Source organism: Nelusetta ayraudi, unplaced genomic scaffold (assembly GCF_046127955.1).
Source record: "Nelusetta ayraudi isolate G7.1 ecotype Tasmania unplaced genomic scaffold, CSIRO-AGI_Nayr_v1 ptg000070l, whole genome shotgun sequence".
Classification (NCBI taxonomy): Eukaryota; Metazoa; Chordata; class Actinopteri; order Tetraodontiformes; family Monacanthidae; genus Nelusetta; species Nelusetta ayraudi.
In genome coordinates, this window is record NW_027466120.1 from 6,422,885 (window position 1) to 6,439,051 (window position 16,167).

A 16,167-nucleotide genomic window follows, 5' to 3' on the forward strand; every position below is an offset into this window, starting at 1 on the left:
GTAACCACTTCAGCGGCCACTTCAAACCCAAAGCTCCTTCCGGAGGCAGAAAAGCTTTCACGTATTAATGTCACTTTGTCCCCAGATGGTCTTTTCATTTACCTCTGAAGCCGCGGTATGTCGCCACATTAGAATTTGCATTAAAGGCATCAAATTTGCATGTCCCCGCTCGGCCACGTGCCGGTCGCAGCCTTTGTTTGTCCTGCCTGGCAGCTTGCGTGCGTGCGTGTGTGTGTGGGCAGACTTTTAAAACACGTCATTCAGGCTCCGTGGTTTGCCTCCATGGGCGATGGGCTAAACTCACCGGCTGCAGGTCGCTCATGCTGATCGGGAGCTCTCTCAAAGTCAGCAGCAGGTCCAGTTGCGTGCTCAGGCCGGGGATGTTGCACATCTACGGCAGAGAGGGGAGAGAATGTTAACTGTCATGCTAGGACGCACAATTCTAACAAATACAAATGCTGCAGGGCAGCGGCAGAGCCAGAAATGTTTCCTTGGGGTGGCCACAGCGTGAGATCATGACCCACATCATTAGATACCTCAAATGTCTATAAAACTATTTTGATTATTATTCTAATTGTGACTGTAGTTGTTTGTATTTATTAAATGCTTTCACTGTGACCTTATAACAGTTGGCCTGTCACCATTCCCAGGAATTGGATCAGGGGCTCCCAACCTTTTCCATGCTACTTACATGTTGTCAACACTGTATTAAAGATTATTATTGAACTTGCCAACAAACCGTTGGCGGAAAACAGACACACAGAAAACAGAGCAACATATACACCCATGTCTCTTAATTGTGTATTATTAAAAATAATTTGATCCTTTTATTTATTCATTAATTAATTTATTTATTTATTTATTTATTTATTTAGTTGGACTTCTCTTTCTTGTCTCCTCGGATTTTGGGGGGAGGGGCCCTAGTGGCCCATGGCAGTCCCCATTTTGAAAACCACTGAATTAGAGAACAGGAAACCTTCACAAATGTTAAATGTAAACCTACATCAGCTTGTTCTTTACTGTCCTAGAGTCAGAGTGAGGGCGACATTAAATTTCTTATTTTGAGTATCGAGTTAACCAAAGAGCAGAATCCAGACCAATCAATCGCCAGAAACATATGGAAAGAAAGAAAGAAAGAAAGAAAGAAAGAAAGAGAAAAACAAACAAACAAACTGTGCATCAATCTACAAAGATATGACTTGAGATGCTTCAGTATTGGAGTGTAAGGCATTTTTTTCCAATCATCCCCCCTCCCTGGGTGGCCACGGCGCCCCCTGGCCAGCTCTGCCCCTGCTGCAGTGAGGCGCAGGCAGGTGGCTGCGGCTGCGGCTCGCTCTCTGACTGACTATCTGCTACCTGTGGCAAAAACAGAAGGAGGTTCGGGCCTGTCGGCGGGCTGATTTAATAGAGAGAGTGAAGGCTTGACACCTTGAAACGACGGGCTGAGCTGCCTGGTCGACCTTTGAGTCAGCGCTAACCTGCAATAAATCACTCCACATTGTGGGACCGTCTCGCTCCTGCACAGGTAACGTCTCCCCGAAAGCCAAAGGTGGGCTCTGGCAGATTTATGGCTTTAGAGAGAGATATCGGGATTAGCTTTCCAAAAAAAAAACAAAAAAAAAACAGGGCACTGTGATTGCGAGGCCATCGCATTAAAGAAAGGAGAAAAGAGAAATGTGTTGTGACACGTTTCATTTTTAATGGAAGGTTAACACATCGTTGCGGTTTCTGTCATTTTATTTTATTTTTTTAATTCCCCCTCCACTAAAACTGTGTTTGCGCATCGATCTCTCGCCAGTCAAAAGTGATATCTTGGTCAAATATTTTTGGTCTACAGCGTCTCGCCGTCTTACTGGTAATCCCGGGTGCAGCATGGGATTTAAAAAGCAGAGTGGAAGATGTTGAATCAGTGTGAGAGCCTGATGGGATAGATCCTATCTGGGAAGAGAAGGTCAGCTCTTCAGCTGCAGCGAGTCCACGCCGCCGTTAGGCGGAGCGTTTGCTCGGTTGTGTTCTCCACACGTGTTACAGACGGGGGCTGTGATTATTCAGCGTGACGAGATGGATTGTGCGGCACATTTTAGCGAGCCGGCGGCAGCGAGACGGAGCAGCCGTGTTCCGTCGATGAATCAAAAAAAGGGGGTGTAGGGGAGCAGAGTCTGCCGCGTTCGAACATTGGACACTGAAAACCGACATCTGCGTTTTGCAGTCGTGCCAGCGTAGATTTTCATCACTTCCTTTTAGTAGTGGCAGCACGACAATTGTAGACAGGTTGTGTGACAATCCAGTGTGTCAGAGCTCTACTGATAGAAAGTTATGACACCGAGTCGCTGCGTGACAGTGAACGGCAGCACAGCCACATGACATGCTTGGCCTTCATTTGTGAAGCATTATAATGTATAATGTATTTTTGTTGAGCTAATAATGCAGATACATAGACAGACAAATAGACATAGATAGATAGATAGATAGATAGATAGATAGATAGATAGATAGATAGATAGATAGATAGAAAATTGCAGCCACTTTCTTTAACAGTAAAAGTGTTTTTTAGAGGAGACATATGTGAAGGGACTTAGAATTGCCTCTAATATATTTGGGTGGGACTCGAACGACTCAACCATCATCTCTAATCGGAGGTTCTTCAACTGAGGCCATTTCGCTTTCAATGAAGTGGCATTAATGCATCCGTGCTGCCTGCACTGCAGCACACAGGTTCTCGGGGGGGTTTTGATCGGCCTCCTCTAAAGGCAAAGCCTCCGCGCCTCCTCACACGTGAAATCCTTCCTGTGCGCCGTGTAATAGTGCAGGGAGGCGCCGTGGGCTGATCCTCCCGTTCACCTGTCAGCGCTGCTGCAGCCTTTAGCCCGACACACGTGGGCCACATGACCTGCGGGCGTGCTGGAAGGTGATAATGAGATGAATGCCAAGAGCTTGTCATGACACCCACATGCGCGTGAGTGACGAAGCCGTTGAAACAAATTCCCCCGCAAGACGTCCGCAGACGGGCGCGGCGCGCACGAGCAGTCAGCCGTGTGAGATTGAAACCGGGGTCACGAGTGAAATCCACAGGAAATTACATTTTTTGATATCGAGGCATTCTGGTAAATATTTGAAATGGAGGAAAATAAAGTACCTCCATCATGTACTGGTCCACAATGTGCAGCTCTGCCACAGGTCCTTTGTGGGATTTGTACATTTCCACATCATCCGAGGTGGGGACGTATCTTGAACAGAAGAGTGACAGTCATCCGGGTGGTGTAGTGCATGCAGAACACCTCACGCAGGCTTCTCAGTTTGTTGAGACAGATTGTAAAAAAAAAAAAAAAAGCCACTTATAAACAGTTAGTAAAATGTTTTATCAGCCAGTCAAACCCAATATACCAACAGCTTGGAATAAATGCAAGCGAAAAATGGAGAAGTGCACCAGGAGATGAGCTCAAATCATTTCTGAAAGGAATCTGGTTGCCGGTTTTCTGTCAGGTTAGTAATGATAGAGCAGAGCAGAGATGGGAAATTAAACAGACTTCACTCACTACAGGTGTGCAGATAAAAAGAATGCATTTTACTTTTTTGGTCTCTGGGTTGGGAAAATCTGTCTTCAGTAGTGCTAAGCTACGTAAAAGACAAAGACAATAAGAAATGACTGATCCTAAATTTAAAGCTATAATTCATCCCGGGTCTCAGAGGAAACTGTACAGATCTCTACCCATCACTAAACAGCACATTTATCTCTCTGTTTACAGTCTCCCATAAAAAAAAAAAACAACAACTTAGGGCCAGATCCACAAAGAATGGAGCGCAGCAGTAAATGACAGCGGTTTTTGCAATGACGTTATTATGTCATATATATTTGACAGTTACCACCACCTGAGTTGCGAATTGTAGCTGTTTTGAGGGGCTGATCCAGTAAGTGGTAAAATGTTTTCCTTTTTTTTTTTTGTTCTTTCACATATACATATATATATATATAACACATAGATCATCACATCATCGAATGCATTTCTAAAATGCATATTTCTATATCTAATATCATTCCCACCTTGTGGGCTCTTTAGAGAGGAGTGAGATCAGAGTGGACACTGATGCCAGAAACACTGCCTGGTTTTGACAGACTGTCAAACTACTTGTGGAAGTGAGTCTTTGTGGATATGGCACTGTTTCTAATGAGGCATATTTACATAGAAGAGGGTGTCACTGTGCAAAATGATCAATTAAAATATATTCAAATAAGTCTGGCCGGCCCAGTCGCTACCTGTGCCTCGTCGCATTTTCCGCCTCTTTTTACCTTTACTTGCTCTTTATTTTTCGGTCCTCTTTGCTATTTGGGAAGTCTGCCACAGATGCACTGGCTTTGTGGATCTGACCCTTGGTTTGAGCTTCCGGCTAAAACTGATTTGATTTGCTTTGTTGTGTCTTTCACACATAGGAAGGGGGGGCGGGGGGGAACGAGGTGGCTGTGAGGTGGGAACTAACACCTGGCAAAGGCGGGGCTTGTCACCAACCAGGGGAGATACGAGTGAGGTGTCAGTGCCCTTTGTGACATCAGCATCAAGAGGCGGAAAAAAGGCTGTTACTCAAATGCGTCAAAGACGGGCGCGTCTAGTTTCAAATACAAAAAACACAAGAAAATTAGGCCTTTTTATACTATATAATTTGGCAAGCTATAGAACCTTTAAAAAAATAATTTTATATATATAAATAGTCCGATTGAGTGAGATGTATCTGTCCTCCGTTGCACCGTGGTGGTGCTGCCTTGTTAGCGGCTCAAAATAACACGACATGCGTTACCTACACTGGACGACGTTGAGCGTTTTAAAAGATTCATGTTGTCACTGGTAATGTTTGTCTTTCTCCACCGAGGACGCATCTTCATTTTGACCCGTGTGTCACCACCCATTCTTTGGGTCTCTTTGCTGGACGGCTACCATTAGACTGGTTTCCATCGGCCCGGGCCAGATTTATTAAAAGCCGAGCAGCCCCGCCGGTGCTCGTCGGCTCCCATATAGCAGCGGGGGTCTGATGGGAGCGGCAATTTACTCGCTCGCACCGAATCTGAAGCCCCACTCAGTCGGAACGGGGGCTTCCTGTCATATCCGTGTGTTGTGACCTCAGACCGAAGCCGTTCACTTTTTCATGAGTCGGCCGACGTGCCACTGGAGCAGCACCGGCCATTAATATTGCAGCGCCTGTTGGGAGTGGTCCTCTCAAAATTGTACTCCACCTCAGGCTCTGGCATTAAAATATATATTATCTTTTCATGGAATAAATAAAAATCGGCCACACAGTACATTAGATCACGCTGGCCTCCAGGAGGGGTCAGCAGTGAGAAGTCACCCGCAACAAATTGCAGGTACCAACCGAGCGGCATTTCTATACTCGCTTTGAGTCTCCTGCCCCCGAGGGCATGTCAATACTCTCCATTTACGCAAATAACCAGAAATAAAACTTTTATTAGTGAGCTGCTGTAGTAAAAGCTTCTGGCATCTGCTATTTGGTATGAGAACTTGGCTGCGCAAACTGAGTCTGGCTCCTGCAAAGCTGCTGCTCCCCCGCCCCGACTCCCGACTGTCTCGGCTTCTTTTGCTGTTCGCTCACATCGACTGCTGACGACTCTCCAGCTTCCCGAGGTTTCGTCCCACCTGCCAGTGTGAGCAGACATCCACTTGCCGTGGACTCGGGCACAAAGAGTCTTGAGATTGGTATGCATTCCTCTCGGAGTCACAGTGATTCCGAGAGGAATGCATACCAATCACTGATGTGTTGCTTATTTTGCACAGATTCTTACCTCCGCAGAGACGTAATGTGCTCATCACTCAGGCCTCCTTCTTCCTCATTAATGATGTACAATTTGTCCTTCAGCTCCTGTGGCTGTACCGGAAAACTTTTGAGGAAAATGTCTGGAAGAAACAATAGACGAAAGAAAAGTCACTGCACTGAGTGCAACATTAAAGCTCTCCTTGTGACAGTCAGTCTTTTTATCATGCTATGAAATGAGTCAAAAAGCATTCCACAGACAAAGGGTCCTTTTACTTAATTACCTTCCCACAAATGCCTGGGGGAAACACAAAAATTTGCATTCCATCAAGTCGAAAAATTATTTTTTTTTTTTTTTTGCCCCCTCCCCCCTCTGCTTCTTGTTGTTCAGAAAATAGCTCTGTGTAGTTCAGGGCGAAGCTTTCATTACACTGTAAAATTGGTGGGGAATTTTGCAGGGCATAGGTGAGATGTTTGAGCAGGTCACACACTCAGGCGTTGTTTTCAAAGGTCCAACTTTGTTGTATGAAGTTGTCAAACTCAACAGCTTTCCCTGAAGTGGAAAATGTTTTATTCCATTTCAAACAGTGCGCTGTCTGAGTCATTTGCTTTTTAAATAGGGGTCAAATTGTTCAATTGCCGTCTCCCAATCATCCAGCCAATTGAAAATCTATCCCGCGACAAGGTAGGAGAAAGAAAATCCCAAAAAATGTTGTTTTTTTTTGTTGTTGTTTTCTTCCTGAGGTACAAAGCTGCAATCTGCACATATATAAATCCTTGACACTAAAGTTGTGAGAAGCTATTTCCCACTGCGGGACTGAGGGGAGGCTTCCTCCTCACAATATTCAAGTCACAACATCCAAAAGAAATGCTGAACCCAGCCAGAGTGCTCAGGAGTAAGACTGAGGTTGAGGACCAAACCACTCAATAGATAAATAAATGAATTATTATTATTATTATTATTATTATCATTATAAATAATAATAACAAGCACAAGTGCAAATCAAGCCCTTTGTTGATTAGCAGTGAGTCAAGCCGTGCATTGCGCGGGCAAATTAGAGTAAGAGGGTGGAGAGCGTCTCCCACCGGGCGCAGGAAGCCACGGGAGTACTTTTAATTAGGAGTGCGACATTTTCGGTCATTAAATGGGCAGCATGCAGGGGAGCCCTCGATGTAAATGGCCAGAGTTGGACATGGCGAAACACTATAATCACAAAGGAACACAATGCATTACAACTGGACAACTGGAGTACTTCAAAATGGTTTGAGGTGAACAGGGAGGACAGACAATGTTTTATCTTCTCAAACACATTTTGCTAATGAATCCAAACTCTCAATGCAGAAAACAGATTCAAATTACTTCCTAAAGAAAAGAAGTGGGGGAAAGGCCTAAGGCTCAGAGATATTACATGCAGGGGCCAATAAGCAGCAAAACTAAGAGAGAGAGAAAAAAAAGCTACAAATTAGTTCCAGATTACTTGCTATTAATCGTCTACTGACTCAGTGGATTCCTCTTGAGGCTTCTTTAACTTCTCGTCCAACGTGGGAGCAACCAGTAATTAAATGTGCCAATTACTAGTTATTACTTTTATTATAATTGCGTATATATTGCATGAAAACATGCAGGTAATTTTGAAGGGTGGCGAAGGTTTCATATGAGACATTTGCTAAAAACGCAATTCTTCTGGGCAGTTATACCATAATAGAAACATATTTCTGAATAATAAACAACAGTTTCACCCCTGAGGCTTATGTGCTGGACCTTTGCTTTCAGAAGAGTCTTATTAAAAGCACTAATTTGTGGTGGCCTACAGAGAAACTTTACATCTCAGAGTTGTTACTTTTTCCTTTCTTGCTTTTTTTTTGGGGGGGGGGGGGGAATCAGGTAAATAATGTGTAACATTTGGGGAAATTAGGGATCTTTTGGATTCCTGTAGAGCACTCAGAGCCACAAGTAGAAGAATGATTACAGCGCTATCCTGATGCAGCAGATGTTCCTGCTTGTCCGCAAGGATTGTGACGTTTACTGCCGGGAAGAAAAACTCGAAACAGAACAGAACAACTTTACAACCGTACGACACATCCACCTGCCCAAGTTGCCGCGCTCCATCTGCCACAGCGTGTAGCTGTTAACAAGATAATGTGATATGCAGCGGAGTCGGCGGCGGCATCCTACCTGATGCTAATTAACAGTTCTTAGTGTATTAGTTAATTATTGATCCCCCGCCCGTGTCATATTTTGTCTGATGAAGGTCAAGCCAGTTGGTCTGATACTGAGTTGCAGTCTGAGAGGAGGGGTGGCAAAATTGCAACATTGCGCATTCACACTTGCTCCCTCAGCATAATGGAATCAGATGAATAAATAGTGTGGCAAGGAATGAAATATGAGCTGAATAAACAGTCCAAATTTAGGCTGCTGTATGGTGATAAACATGCATATAAGCAGCACAAGGCAGGCTCGTGAGAGTGGGGGGGATACCAAGAGTGACAAGGAAGGGTGCAGAGAGGGGTGAATATTGCATTTTTGTTGCATTTTGGGGTGCCTGGGATCACAAAGATAAAATGGCAAATGTATAATTTACTATCAAACATGAAAGTGCTTCTCAGCTAACTTGCACTCTATTTGGCAACCACCAGGTGGCATCAATGCTATTTTGTAAATACACCTAAAAATATATTTGCTCACCCAAAATTAAAAATTCAAGCTACTGCTTGTGTAGTGTAAATTGTTATTGTTGTTAATGTCACAGTCCTTGATCACAATATTTATACTCCACACAAATTGTGTCTTTCCTTTCCACGATTCCACAATGATATTGTATTATATTGTGACTAATATAAGAGTGTAAGCTTGGTGACTGACCATTGTTTACAGGAAGCCGCATCCTCTCAATTTCCATTCTATATTTGCAGTTTCGGAGTATACTGAGCCTCGAATAAAATCTTCCATTGCTGTGACGTTGCTACTGCAGTTGGACTTACAGCTGACTTTTTTTTCAAGGTGACATTCCTATTGACAACCAACTCCATACACTAATGCAGCATTTCTATCATGCAAAGATGAAATTTTGACAGGGACATTGTGATAATGCAGAAATCAATTGGGGCGGGCTTTGCATTGTTGTGAATACCAAGTGGGCTGTCAGGTCCACTGTCTGACTCAGGCTGGATCAGTATGCCACAACACCAAACACACTTGACAGAACGTTAGATCTGTGTTTTGGCAATGTACCGAGGGCTTTGGTTTCAAAGCCCCGCCCACCACTTGGCCTCTGCAATCAAAACTTCATCCTGCTGCTCCCAAAATACTGACAGAAACAAAGGACAAAAAAACACAAACAAAAACTAGGCAATTTTGGAGCTATTAACTCAAAAGAATCGGCACAGAGCTGCGTGAGCATCGCGGAGTGGGAAGTATTGTTGCCACGATCAGAGGGAGACCTGTACCTGCTGACGGTGGAGGGAATAGAGATGGAGATGACATGGAGATGCTACCACTCCTCCCATTTGAACATCTTTGTGGACGCAGTCATCCCAACGAAGCACGTCAACCTACAGCCGACTATCAAGCCTCAGGCGACAAAAGATGTGAAACTATGTCTAAGCAACAAGAACCACTGGCAATGCAAGGGAGGCTTGGAAAGGACTTAACACCATGATGGGCAGAACCGAGACGCTCGCCACCATTCAGTGGTTCGACTCAGCCATCTTTGCAAAGCATTCAAACATCTACAGCAACGTCTTCAACAATCCCAGTGGATTAAAGATGGGTTACATCTATACTGGGCCACGCTTACCTACACAAACCCTCTACCCTGACAGACTCCACAGTCCTGGAAGGAGTGGACAGTAGGACGGAGAAGGAGAGAGAGTGGTGAGTAACCACCTTATTGCAATGGTGGCACGTTGGCCCACTTCAATCTGTCTACAAGGCCAAGCTTTGGGGGCCTGTCCGACCTTTGTGGAAGCACCTGGGCTCCCCACACACCAGAACAGAAACTTTATTCATGGATTCCTCTTCCGCTTTTACTATAGTTAACATTGCCACTCCGTAACTGATCTATGGATATACTGATCACATGTTTTATGGATTAAAAACTACCTGCTGGATCAATCTCAACTTGTAGTTGTGAATGGTTTTATATCGATTAGCATTTTAAATACTGGACTCCCCCAGGGCTGTGTTTTACCCCTTGATTCTGTGTAAATGCTGCTTTAATTATTAATATTTCTCTGATCCACTTTGTGTCATCACAATGTCAGTAAGTTAAGTAATAATACAATTATTACTTTATATTAATTCATGATAATTATTATAATTATTAATCATTATTATATTATATCATAATAATTGCTGTTGGGGAGAAATGGTACAACAGCTGCACCTAAAAATGAAAATGGAAATACAGAAGTAACTGTATTTCCCCATTCCTTTACTGGATATTGTACCTTAACAGACACGTAGTAACCAATCGTGACACATTTATTCATTTGTGCCAGGTAAAAGGTCCGTCTTCCCTCCCTTCTGCTGAAATGCTACTCTTTGTGTCTGAGTTGTAAAGAAAGCAGTCAGAGAGCTTGACAGAGTTTCCCAGCTTGCTGGAACGTCTGGTTTTCTAAGACTTGCAGCAGAGAGTGATGCACAGCCTTGGGTTGCCTGCAGGCCGTCATTACTGCGCCACAGCTCCTGACACAACCGCAGTTTCCAGGTCAGGCGGCACAGGAGTGTAAGCCCTGAACGCTGACGTATTCCGTATTATGATGGGCAAACTGCTGTCGCTGTCGTTCGGATCCTCAATTCATATTTCATAAAGATGTGAGTTCTAATTATGTTGCCAGTCCACACACTGACGCTGAGTCCTCTTGGAGGAGCTTCTGAAATGTTCTCCCCTGGCTCGTCTCTTGAAATATACAAACCACGCACGCTCAGTTAATCAAAAGTGAAAAGCCATTACAGGAGATATAGAATATGTTCCATCGTACAATAGCTCTGCATCGGGCACAGACAGGTACAGTCCTGCATAACAGGTGTGATACTGCCCCCTGTAGCCAAACACCGGTAACATCAAAACATTTTGCCCCGCTCACACACGGACACACATACACAAGTGTAATATTTTTTTTTTCAATATTTAAGTGTAATATATATGTAATTATAATTATTAGCAATTTTTAGAAATAGTGCAATGGGTCTAGTTACTCTTTATGCCTCCCTCTGGTGGTGTGGATTTGGATCTCAGTAGAGCCAACCAAAAATGATTTGCCTTTCTTAATTATAAATGTGCTTTTTTTTTTAGACAGCTTGAAAAAAAAAAACAATGCCTGATGGTAACATAGCTGATAAAAATCCAAGAACTATTTGTCACACATAGGTACAGTAGGTGCTGAGTGAGCTACTTACTGAAATTGTGCGCAATCTTCTCGTTGAGCATGATATTCTGGCTGCTGCTGGCTTCAGGTATCTTGAACGTCCCCAGTTCCTTGATGGCAAACTGCTCAAACAGGCGTGACGTTTCAATCTCAATCTTCCTGCTACTTCCTTGTTTCCACATTGATTTGTCAATCTGCCAAAATATAAGGTAATAAGGGAATTTTTACATGTGAACCATTGCAGGTGTCATGAAAGGGGCAAAGCCGGTGAAAGCAATTTCTGAGGGACAAATCGATGATTTTGTTCCAACAGTGAGTGAAACCAAACTGATCCTGGCCTCTCTGTTATTGCTCAAATGTTAAAAACACTACAGTTAAATAGGACTAATTCACACTAATCAGACCTTTTCAAGCTCTACTGCGGACAAAAGATAATCAAGTACTTTCTGACAAATGAGGTTTGGACTTCAAGTGACGGTGCTACCTTGTCAGAGCTCACTATGTCCCAGTGGAAGGCCTTGGTGCGTGCTTTTCCTGATGAGCTGCTCAATTTGCGGGGTAAAGGTGGAGGGGGCGGGACGCTGGGCAATGGCCCCTTCGCAACTGCCGTGCCTGATTCATGGCTAAGAGACTCTGAGGCTGATTTAAAGTGCGTGACGGCAGGGTAGTCGGGCAAAGGGAGAGAGAATATGGGTGAGGATGAGGGAACAGGCGTGGGAGTGGTCAGCTGCTGCACTGGAGGTGGGACATCGGGCCCGGGGTCTTGGACGGTGTCGTCTTTAAAGATACGAGGTTTAGGGACAGGCTGGAAAGCTGATGGAGACTTGGGATCCTCCTCAACGGCCAATGAAGCACTCCCACCCTCAGTAGGGAGGTCGGCAGTTTGAGAAGCAGCTGGAGGCTGAACGTCACTGGTTCCGCCGTTGGACTGCAGATCTGCGTCGGAACTCTCTTCTCCTATGCTGATGCTACACAGATCCTTCATCCCCACAAACATCAGCTCCCCCATGGACTTCCTCTTCCAGTCCAAGCACAGTTTGTCGATGGCCTGGACCCAAGCGTCCCTCTCGCTTTGTACAGCTCCCGGGGTGGTCGTCTGATCTGAAGCTGGTATCCGGAAGCTGGTAACAAAGGTGTGACTTACAAGTAAGGAAACTGTCCGGTACCCCAGCATTGTGTTGAAGGTAGTGCAACAAACATGAAATCCACATGGGACAAACTATTGTTAAAGGCAATACCTATCTGCCTCCAAATCTTGGCCTTCTCTACTCACTTGTACTCATTCTTGTGCGTGACCAGGGTGAAAGTGTCTGGGCTGTGAAACTTGCACTGCACACTGGTGTCGCCATCTGACAAGTGAATCACAGTGGACACGGGCGCCACAGACGTCACGCCATCTTTCGTGGGCTCCTGTCGCCTTAAGGGGCTCAGTGTCAGTTGGCCCCGGTGGAGCTGGACCTCATATCTGGAACAAAACAGAGCTTGTTGTGAACGACAGACACAGCAGAGCCTGAAAGTGTCTCAATGGGCCGTCAACTTATGCAGTTACGGCAGAAAGATCACATCAATTACAAGAAGTCGAGCTCTGTGACTTTATATGGTCAAAACACTCTCCTCTAGTGCAGTGTTTATGTGCAGGGTTGAAACATAAGGGAGCAGGGAGTGAAGTGCACAAAGCGTAAACATGAGTAACCCAAAATAAACCAAATTAACGTGTTAATACTCTTTTGATGACCTAAATGGAGAGCAGCTCGTGATGCATAAACAAAAATACTCAAGAAGACCAAAATCTCTCTATCTGCATCTCTATCTGTTGTCATATGTTTGTTTCCATGCACTGTTGGGTTTGAACAATGCACTTGAAATAATTTAAAGTGCAGCAATGCTTAGGCTAGTGGATAATGATGTTGCTGTTCATACAGCATCACCTCTGGCTTCACAAGATCAAGTTAGCCCTTCAATATATGGACACGTAGCCTTTGGAGGGGGATGTGATTGATTCTTCCACTTATGACAACGTTATCACTGGATATGCGCATAGTTTAGCAGCCTTAGCCTTGTGTGAGTCTGTTTGTACAAGAACCATTTTCAGCATCAAAGGGAACAAGACAGCCTTTAAATTTGCAGTGTCGCCTTAGCAAACAGTGGAAGGTAAAATATTTGAACAGGATTCTGGAAAGTGTAAAGTATGAGCATGTGTTAAAATTGAGTGAATGAGGGCACTTGTGTCTAAAATTACACAGGGAAAAGAAAGAGCTTTTTCAATAGAAGCTATGATGAACTACATTAGCCACCTGCTGGGTTCTGCATCATGAGAGGGGTGTTACCCTTCACATTAGCGAGAAAGCAAAAAAGGGGATTTTCTGATATCTGTTCCTAGGATACATTTATGTAATACACACTCTCTGATGCGTGTGAATCTTTCACATCTATTCTAGCAAAGATCTCTTTTTCAACTCCTACATCAAACAATACATAGTTTGGTCCATCCGTAAAGCTGCAAATATTTGGTTTAATAGTTTTGAGATTTTGCCACGAAGGGAGTTTTGTGTTTCATAAATTAGCTAGGAGCGTAATTTTGCTATTGCTGACATTTTGTACACGTTTTGCTGCCACAATACAAAAACACTGATACATACTTGACCCATCTGAACGATGCCAGGCCGCCTCGATGCAGAAGCAGCACACCCTCCCGCAGGCTGTGCGACGCTAGAGGCTGCTTGCATGTTTTAGTGTTGCCCTCTGCTGGATCACTGTATATGTTCTCATAAATTATCTGATTCATAAGCTGCATGATCTGTGTTACAAAGAGAGAGGAAGGCCAGCGTGATTAAAACGCAGACACAAAGAGCTGCAGTCAGGCCGTGACACTTGAATGACTCCACTAAAAGAGTTTTGTAGAATAAAAATCATCAGCACAAAAGTGAGTTGTGCGTGCGTGCGTGCGCGCACACAGACAGGCAGCGCAGTTTCACCTTGTGTTTGTCCTCCAGTGAAGTGGCCTCAAGTTCATAATCGTGGTGGCCTTTAAAAGAAATAGAGAAGCGCGAACCGGCTCCATCATCACAGCTCTTTACGAGGGAGAAGGGGAGCTGTCTCTTGACGATGCCTTTCTGTATGCTGCACAGCAGTTTGGTCTTGAAATCAATCTGCACCAACACAAATCGAGGGTAGGAGTCAGCGTCTCAGTAGAGGCATAAAGTTCAACACAGAGTTAAAATTTAAAATTAAAATGTGACGTACTCCAACTCCAAAGAACCACCAACACGGTGATCCTGCCACCACTTTGTTCATGCTACTAGTGAAGGTGATTGTGATCTTGTTTTTCGTGTGAGTAGACTATTGTTGTTGCTCTCCTTCTTACTCACCTGAAGAACCCGTTTCTGCCACCTGTAACGGTTGTGCTTGTGAACACTGAAATTGTATTGTGAATGCTGCAGTTCCTGTTGACAGGCCACAAGAAAAACCCAAATGTTAGTTCCTCATAGGTGTGAATCACATCATAAAGCATCCCTCAAACTCTCGGGGGAAAGTGAAATTGGGCATTGATAAATTAAAAATTAATTCTGGCTGGCTGAGCATCTTCGAAACGCTGCAATTGTGACTGAGATCTGTTGTTTCCTCATCAAGTCTTTCACATAGTTTCAAGCATTAATGAGGCCACATTTAAAGGATATGTGGTGATGCTCTATGGTTAGTGCATTATGAACTTTAACCAACATGCAAATAATAATGCCCCCCGCCCCCGAACACACACACACACACACACACACACACACACACACACACACACACACACACACACACACACACACACACACACACACACACACACACGCTACCTCTCCATGTGGCAAATTAAAAGGAGAAGTAATTTCTTTTTTTTTTTTAACGTAGTTCTACACTGCCGAGGGAAATCACCCATTATGATTCATCTCACTTACAAGCATCCAAATGGCGAGTGGTCCCACATTTCTTTGGGTGAAGCAAGTCAAGAATTTAAGATTAAGATTAAGAACATTTTTCAAACTGTCTCTGACCTCATCATTCTGGTTCTTCAGGCTGAGCAGCTGCTGCTGGTCCCTTCTTGCCTGGTTCAGAGCATCTTCAATGGACAGCTCGCCGCTCTTCACCTTGTTCATGATGCTCAGCTGCATCTCATTGCTCAGCTGCAGCACAAGTATGTCTTTATTCTTGACCGTGAAAGCATGTATTGGTGCAGTTTTAACTGTATCATGCAACTTTTTTCTAACACACTTTGTGCTGCATCACAGTACATGTGTAAATGTAAGGGCAACAGGACAACAATAGTGCGACAAGAGTTAAATATGAATGGATCTCGAAAGAGGAACCGCGCCTTGCAGCAGGTCTCCCTGTACAACACAGGCCTGCGTGTTTTTTTATAATCTTTAAATCTGTCCCTCGACTGTCGGTAAATGAGTACTCCTCTGGGGAACTCACCAACAAAAAGGAAGTTAGCCTTACACGGGGAAGTTACGAGGCTGAAAGTCTCTCCATGCAAAACAGCTGAGCCACATGTCGGTGTGCTTGAGAGCGGCTGCTTTCTCTGCAGCCTTAAATTTTACAGAAACTGCGGAAGCACCAACTTATTTCAACATTTTTCCTACCCCGTCAAACGCTGATATGGAATAAATTCTTGACCTTCCTTGACACTTATTGCTTTATTGCTGCCTGTATACATATGAAAATAAATCTGGAATCATACCTGTGGCAAGTCCTGAGTGAATCTATCCATTCTGGAGGGATTCTCCTTCTTCTTTGACGCTAAATTCTGCATCATGCTTTCTTGTTAATCTTTAATTTCAAACAGAAATCTGTGTAGTTGTGATCCTGTCACATAGCCATGGCATGGAAGATTGTTGTTTGGTTTGGGAATTTTAGTTGTGGTGTAAGGCCTGCCTCCGGCTGGGGAAAGCTGGTGTGACTCTTGCGACAGTTCTACCTTTTCCTCCTTTCAGCTTTAGCTACTCTCAGGTAAGCAGGCTTTTCCTGGCAGTGTAGCCACTCCCACACACAGAC

General features: G+C 44.2%; 1 protein-coding gene across 2 annotated transcripts in view; it reads right to left on the minus strand.

Moving 5' to 3' along the window:
• LOC142898732 (uncharacterized) overlaps positions 1 to 16,167 on the minus strand; it is a 30,991-nt gene extending 14,824 nt beyond the window's left edge. Inside the window, exons 1-11 of one of the 2 annotated variants that reach the window (XM_076041896.1) lie at positions 15,854 to 16,167; positions 15,168 to 15,296; positions 14,496 to 14,570; positions 14,103 to 14,276; positions 13,767 to 13,924; positions 12,401 to 12,592; positions 11,612 to 12,248; positions 11,159 to 11,321; positions 5,789 to 5,900; positions 3,137 to 3,227; positions 305 to 391 (exon numbers count right to left, since the gene is read on the minus strand). In XM_076041896.1, the coding sequence (XP_075898011.1) occupies positions 305 to 391; positions 3,137 to 3,227; positions 5,789 to 5,900; positions 11,159 to 11,321; positions 11,612 to 12,248; positions 12,401 to 12,592; positions 13,767 to 13,924; positions 14,103 to 14,276; positions 14,496 to 14,570; positions 15,168 to 15,296; positions 15,854 to 15,928 (1,893 nt within the window). In that variant the 5' untranslated portion in view covers positions 15,929 to 16,167. The remainder of the gene's footprint in view (positions 1 to 304; positions 392 to 3,136; positions 3,228 to 5,788; positions 5,901 to 11,158; positions 11,322 to 11,611; positions 12,249 to 12,400; positions 12,593 to 13,766; positions 13,925 to 14,102; positions 14,277 to 14,495; positions 14,571 to 15,167; positions 15,297 to 15,853) is intronic. The other variant, XM_076041894.1, reaches the window with a different exon arrangement.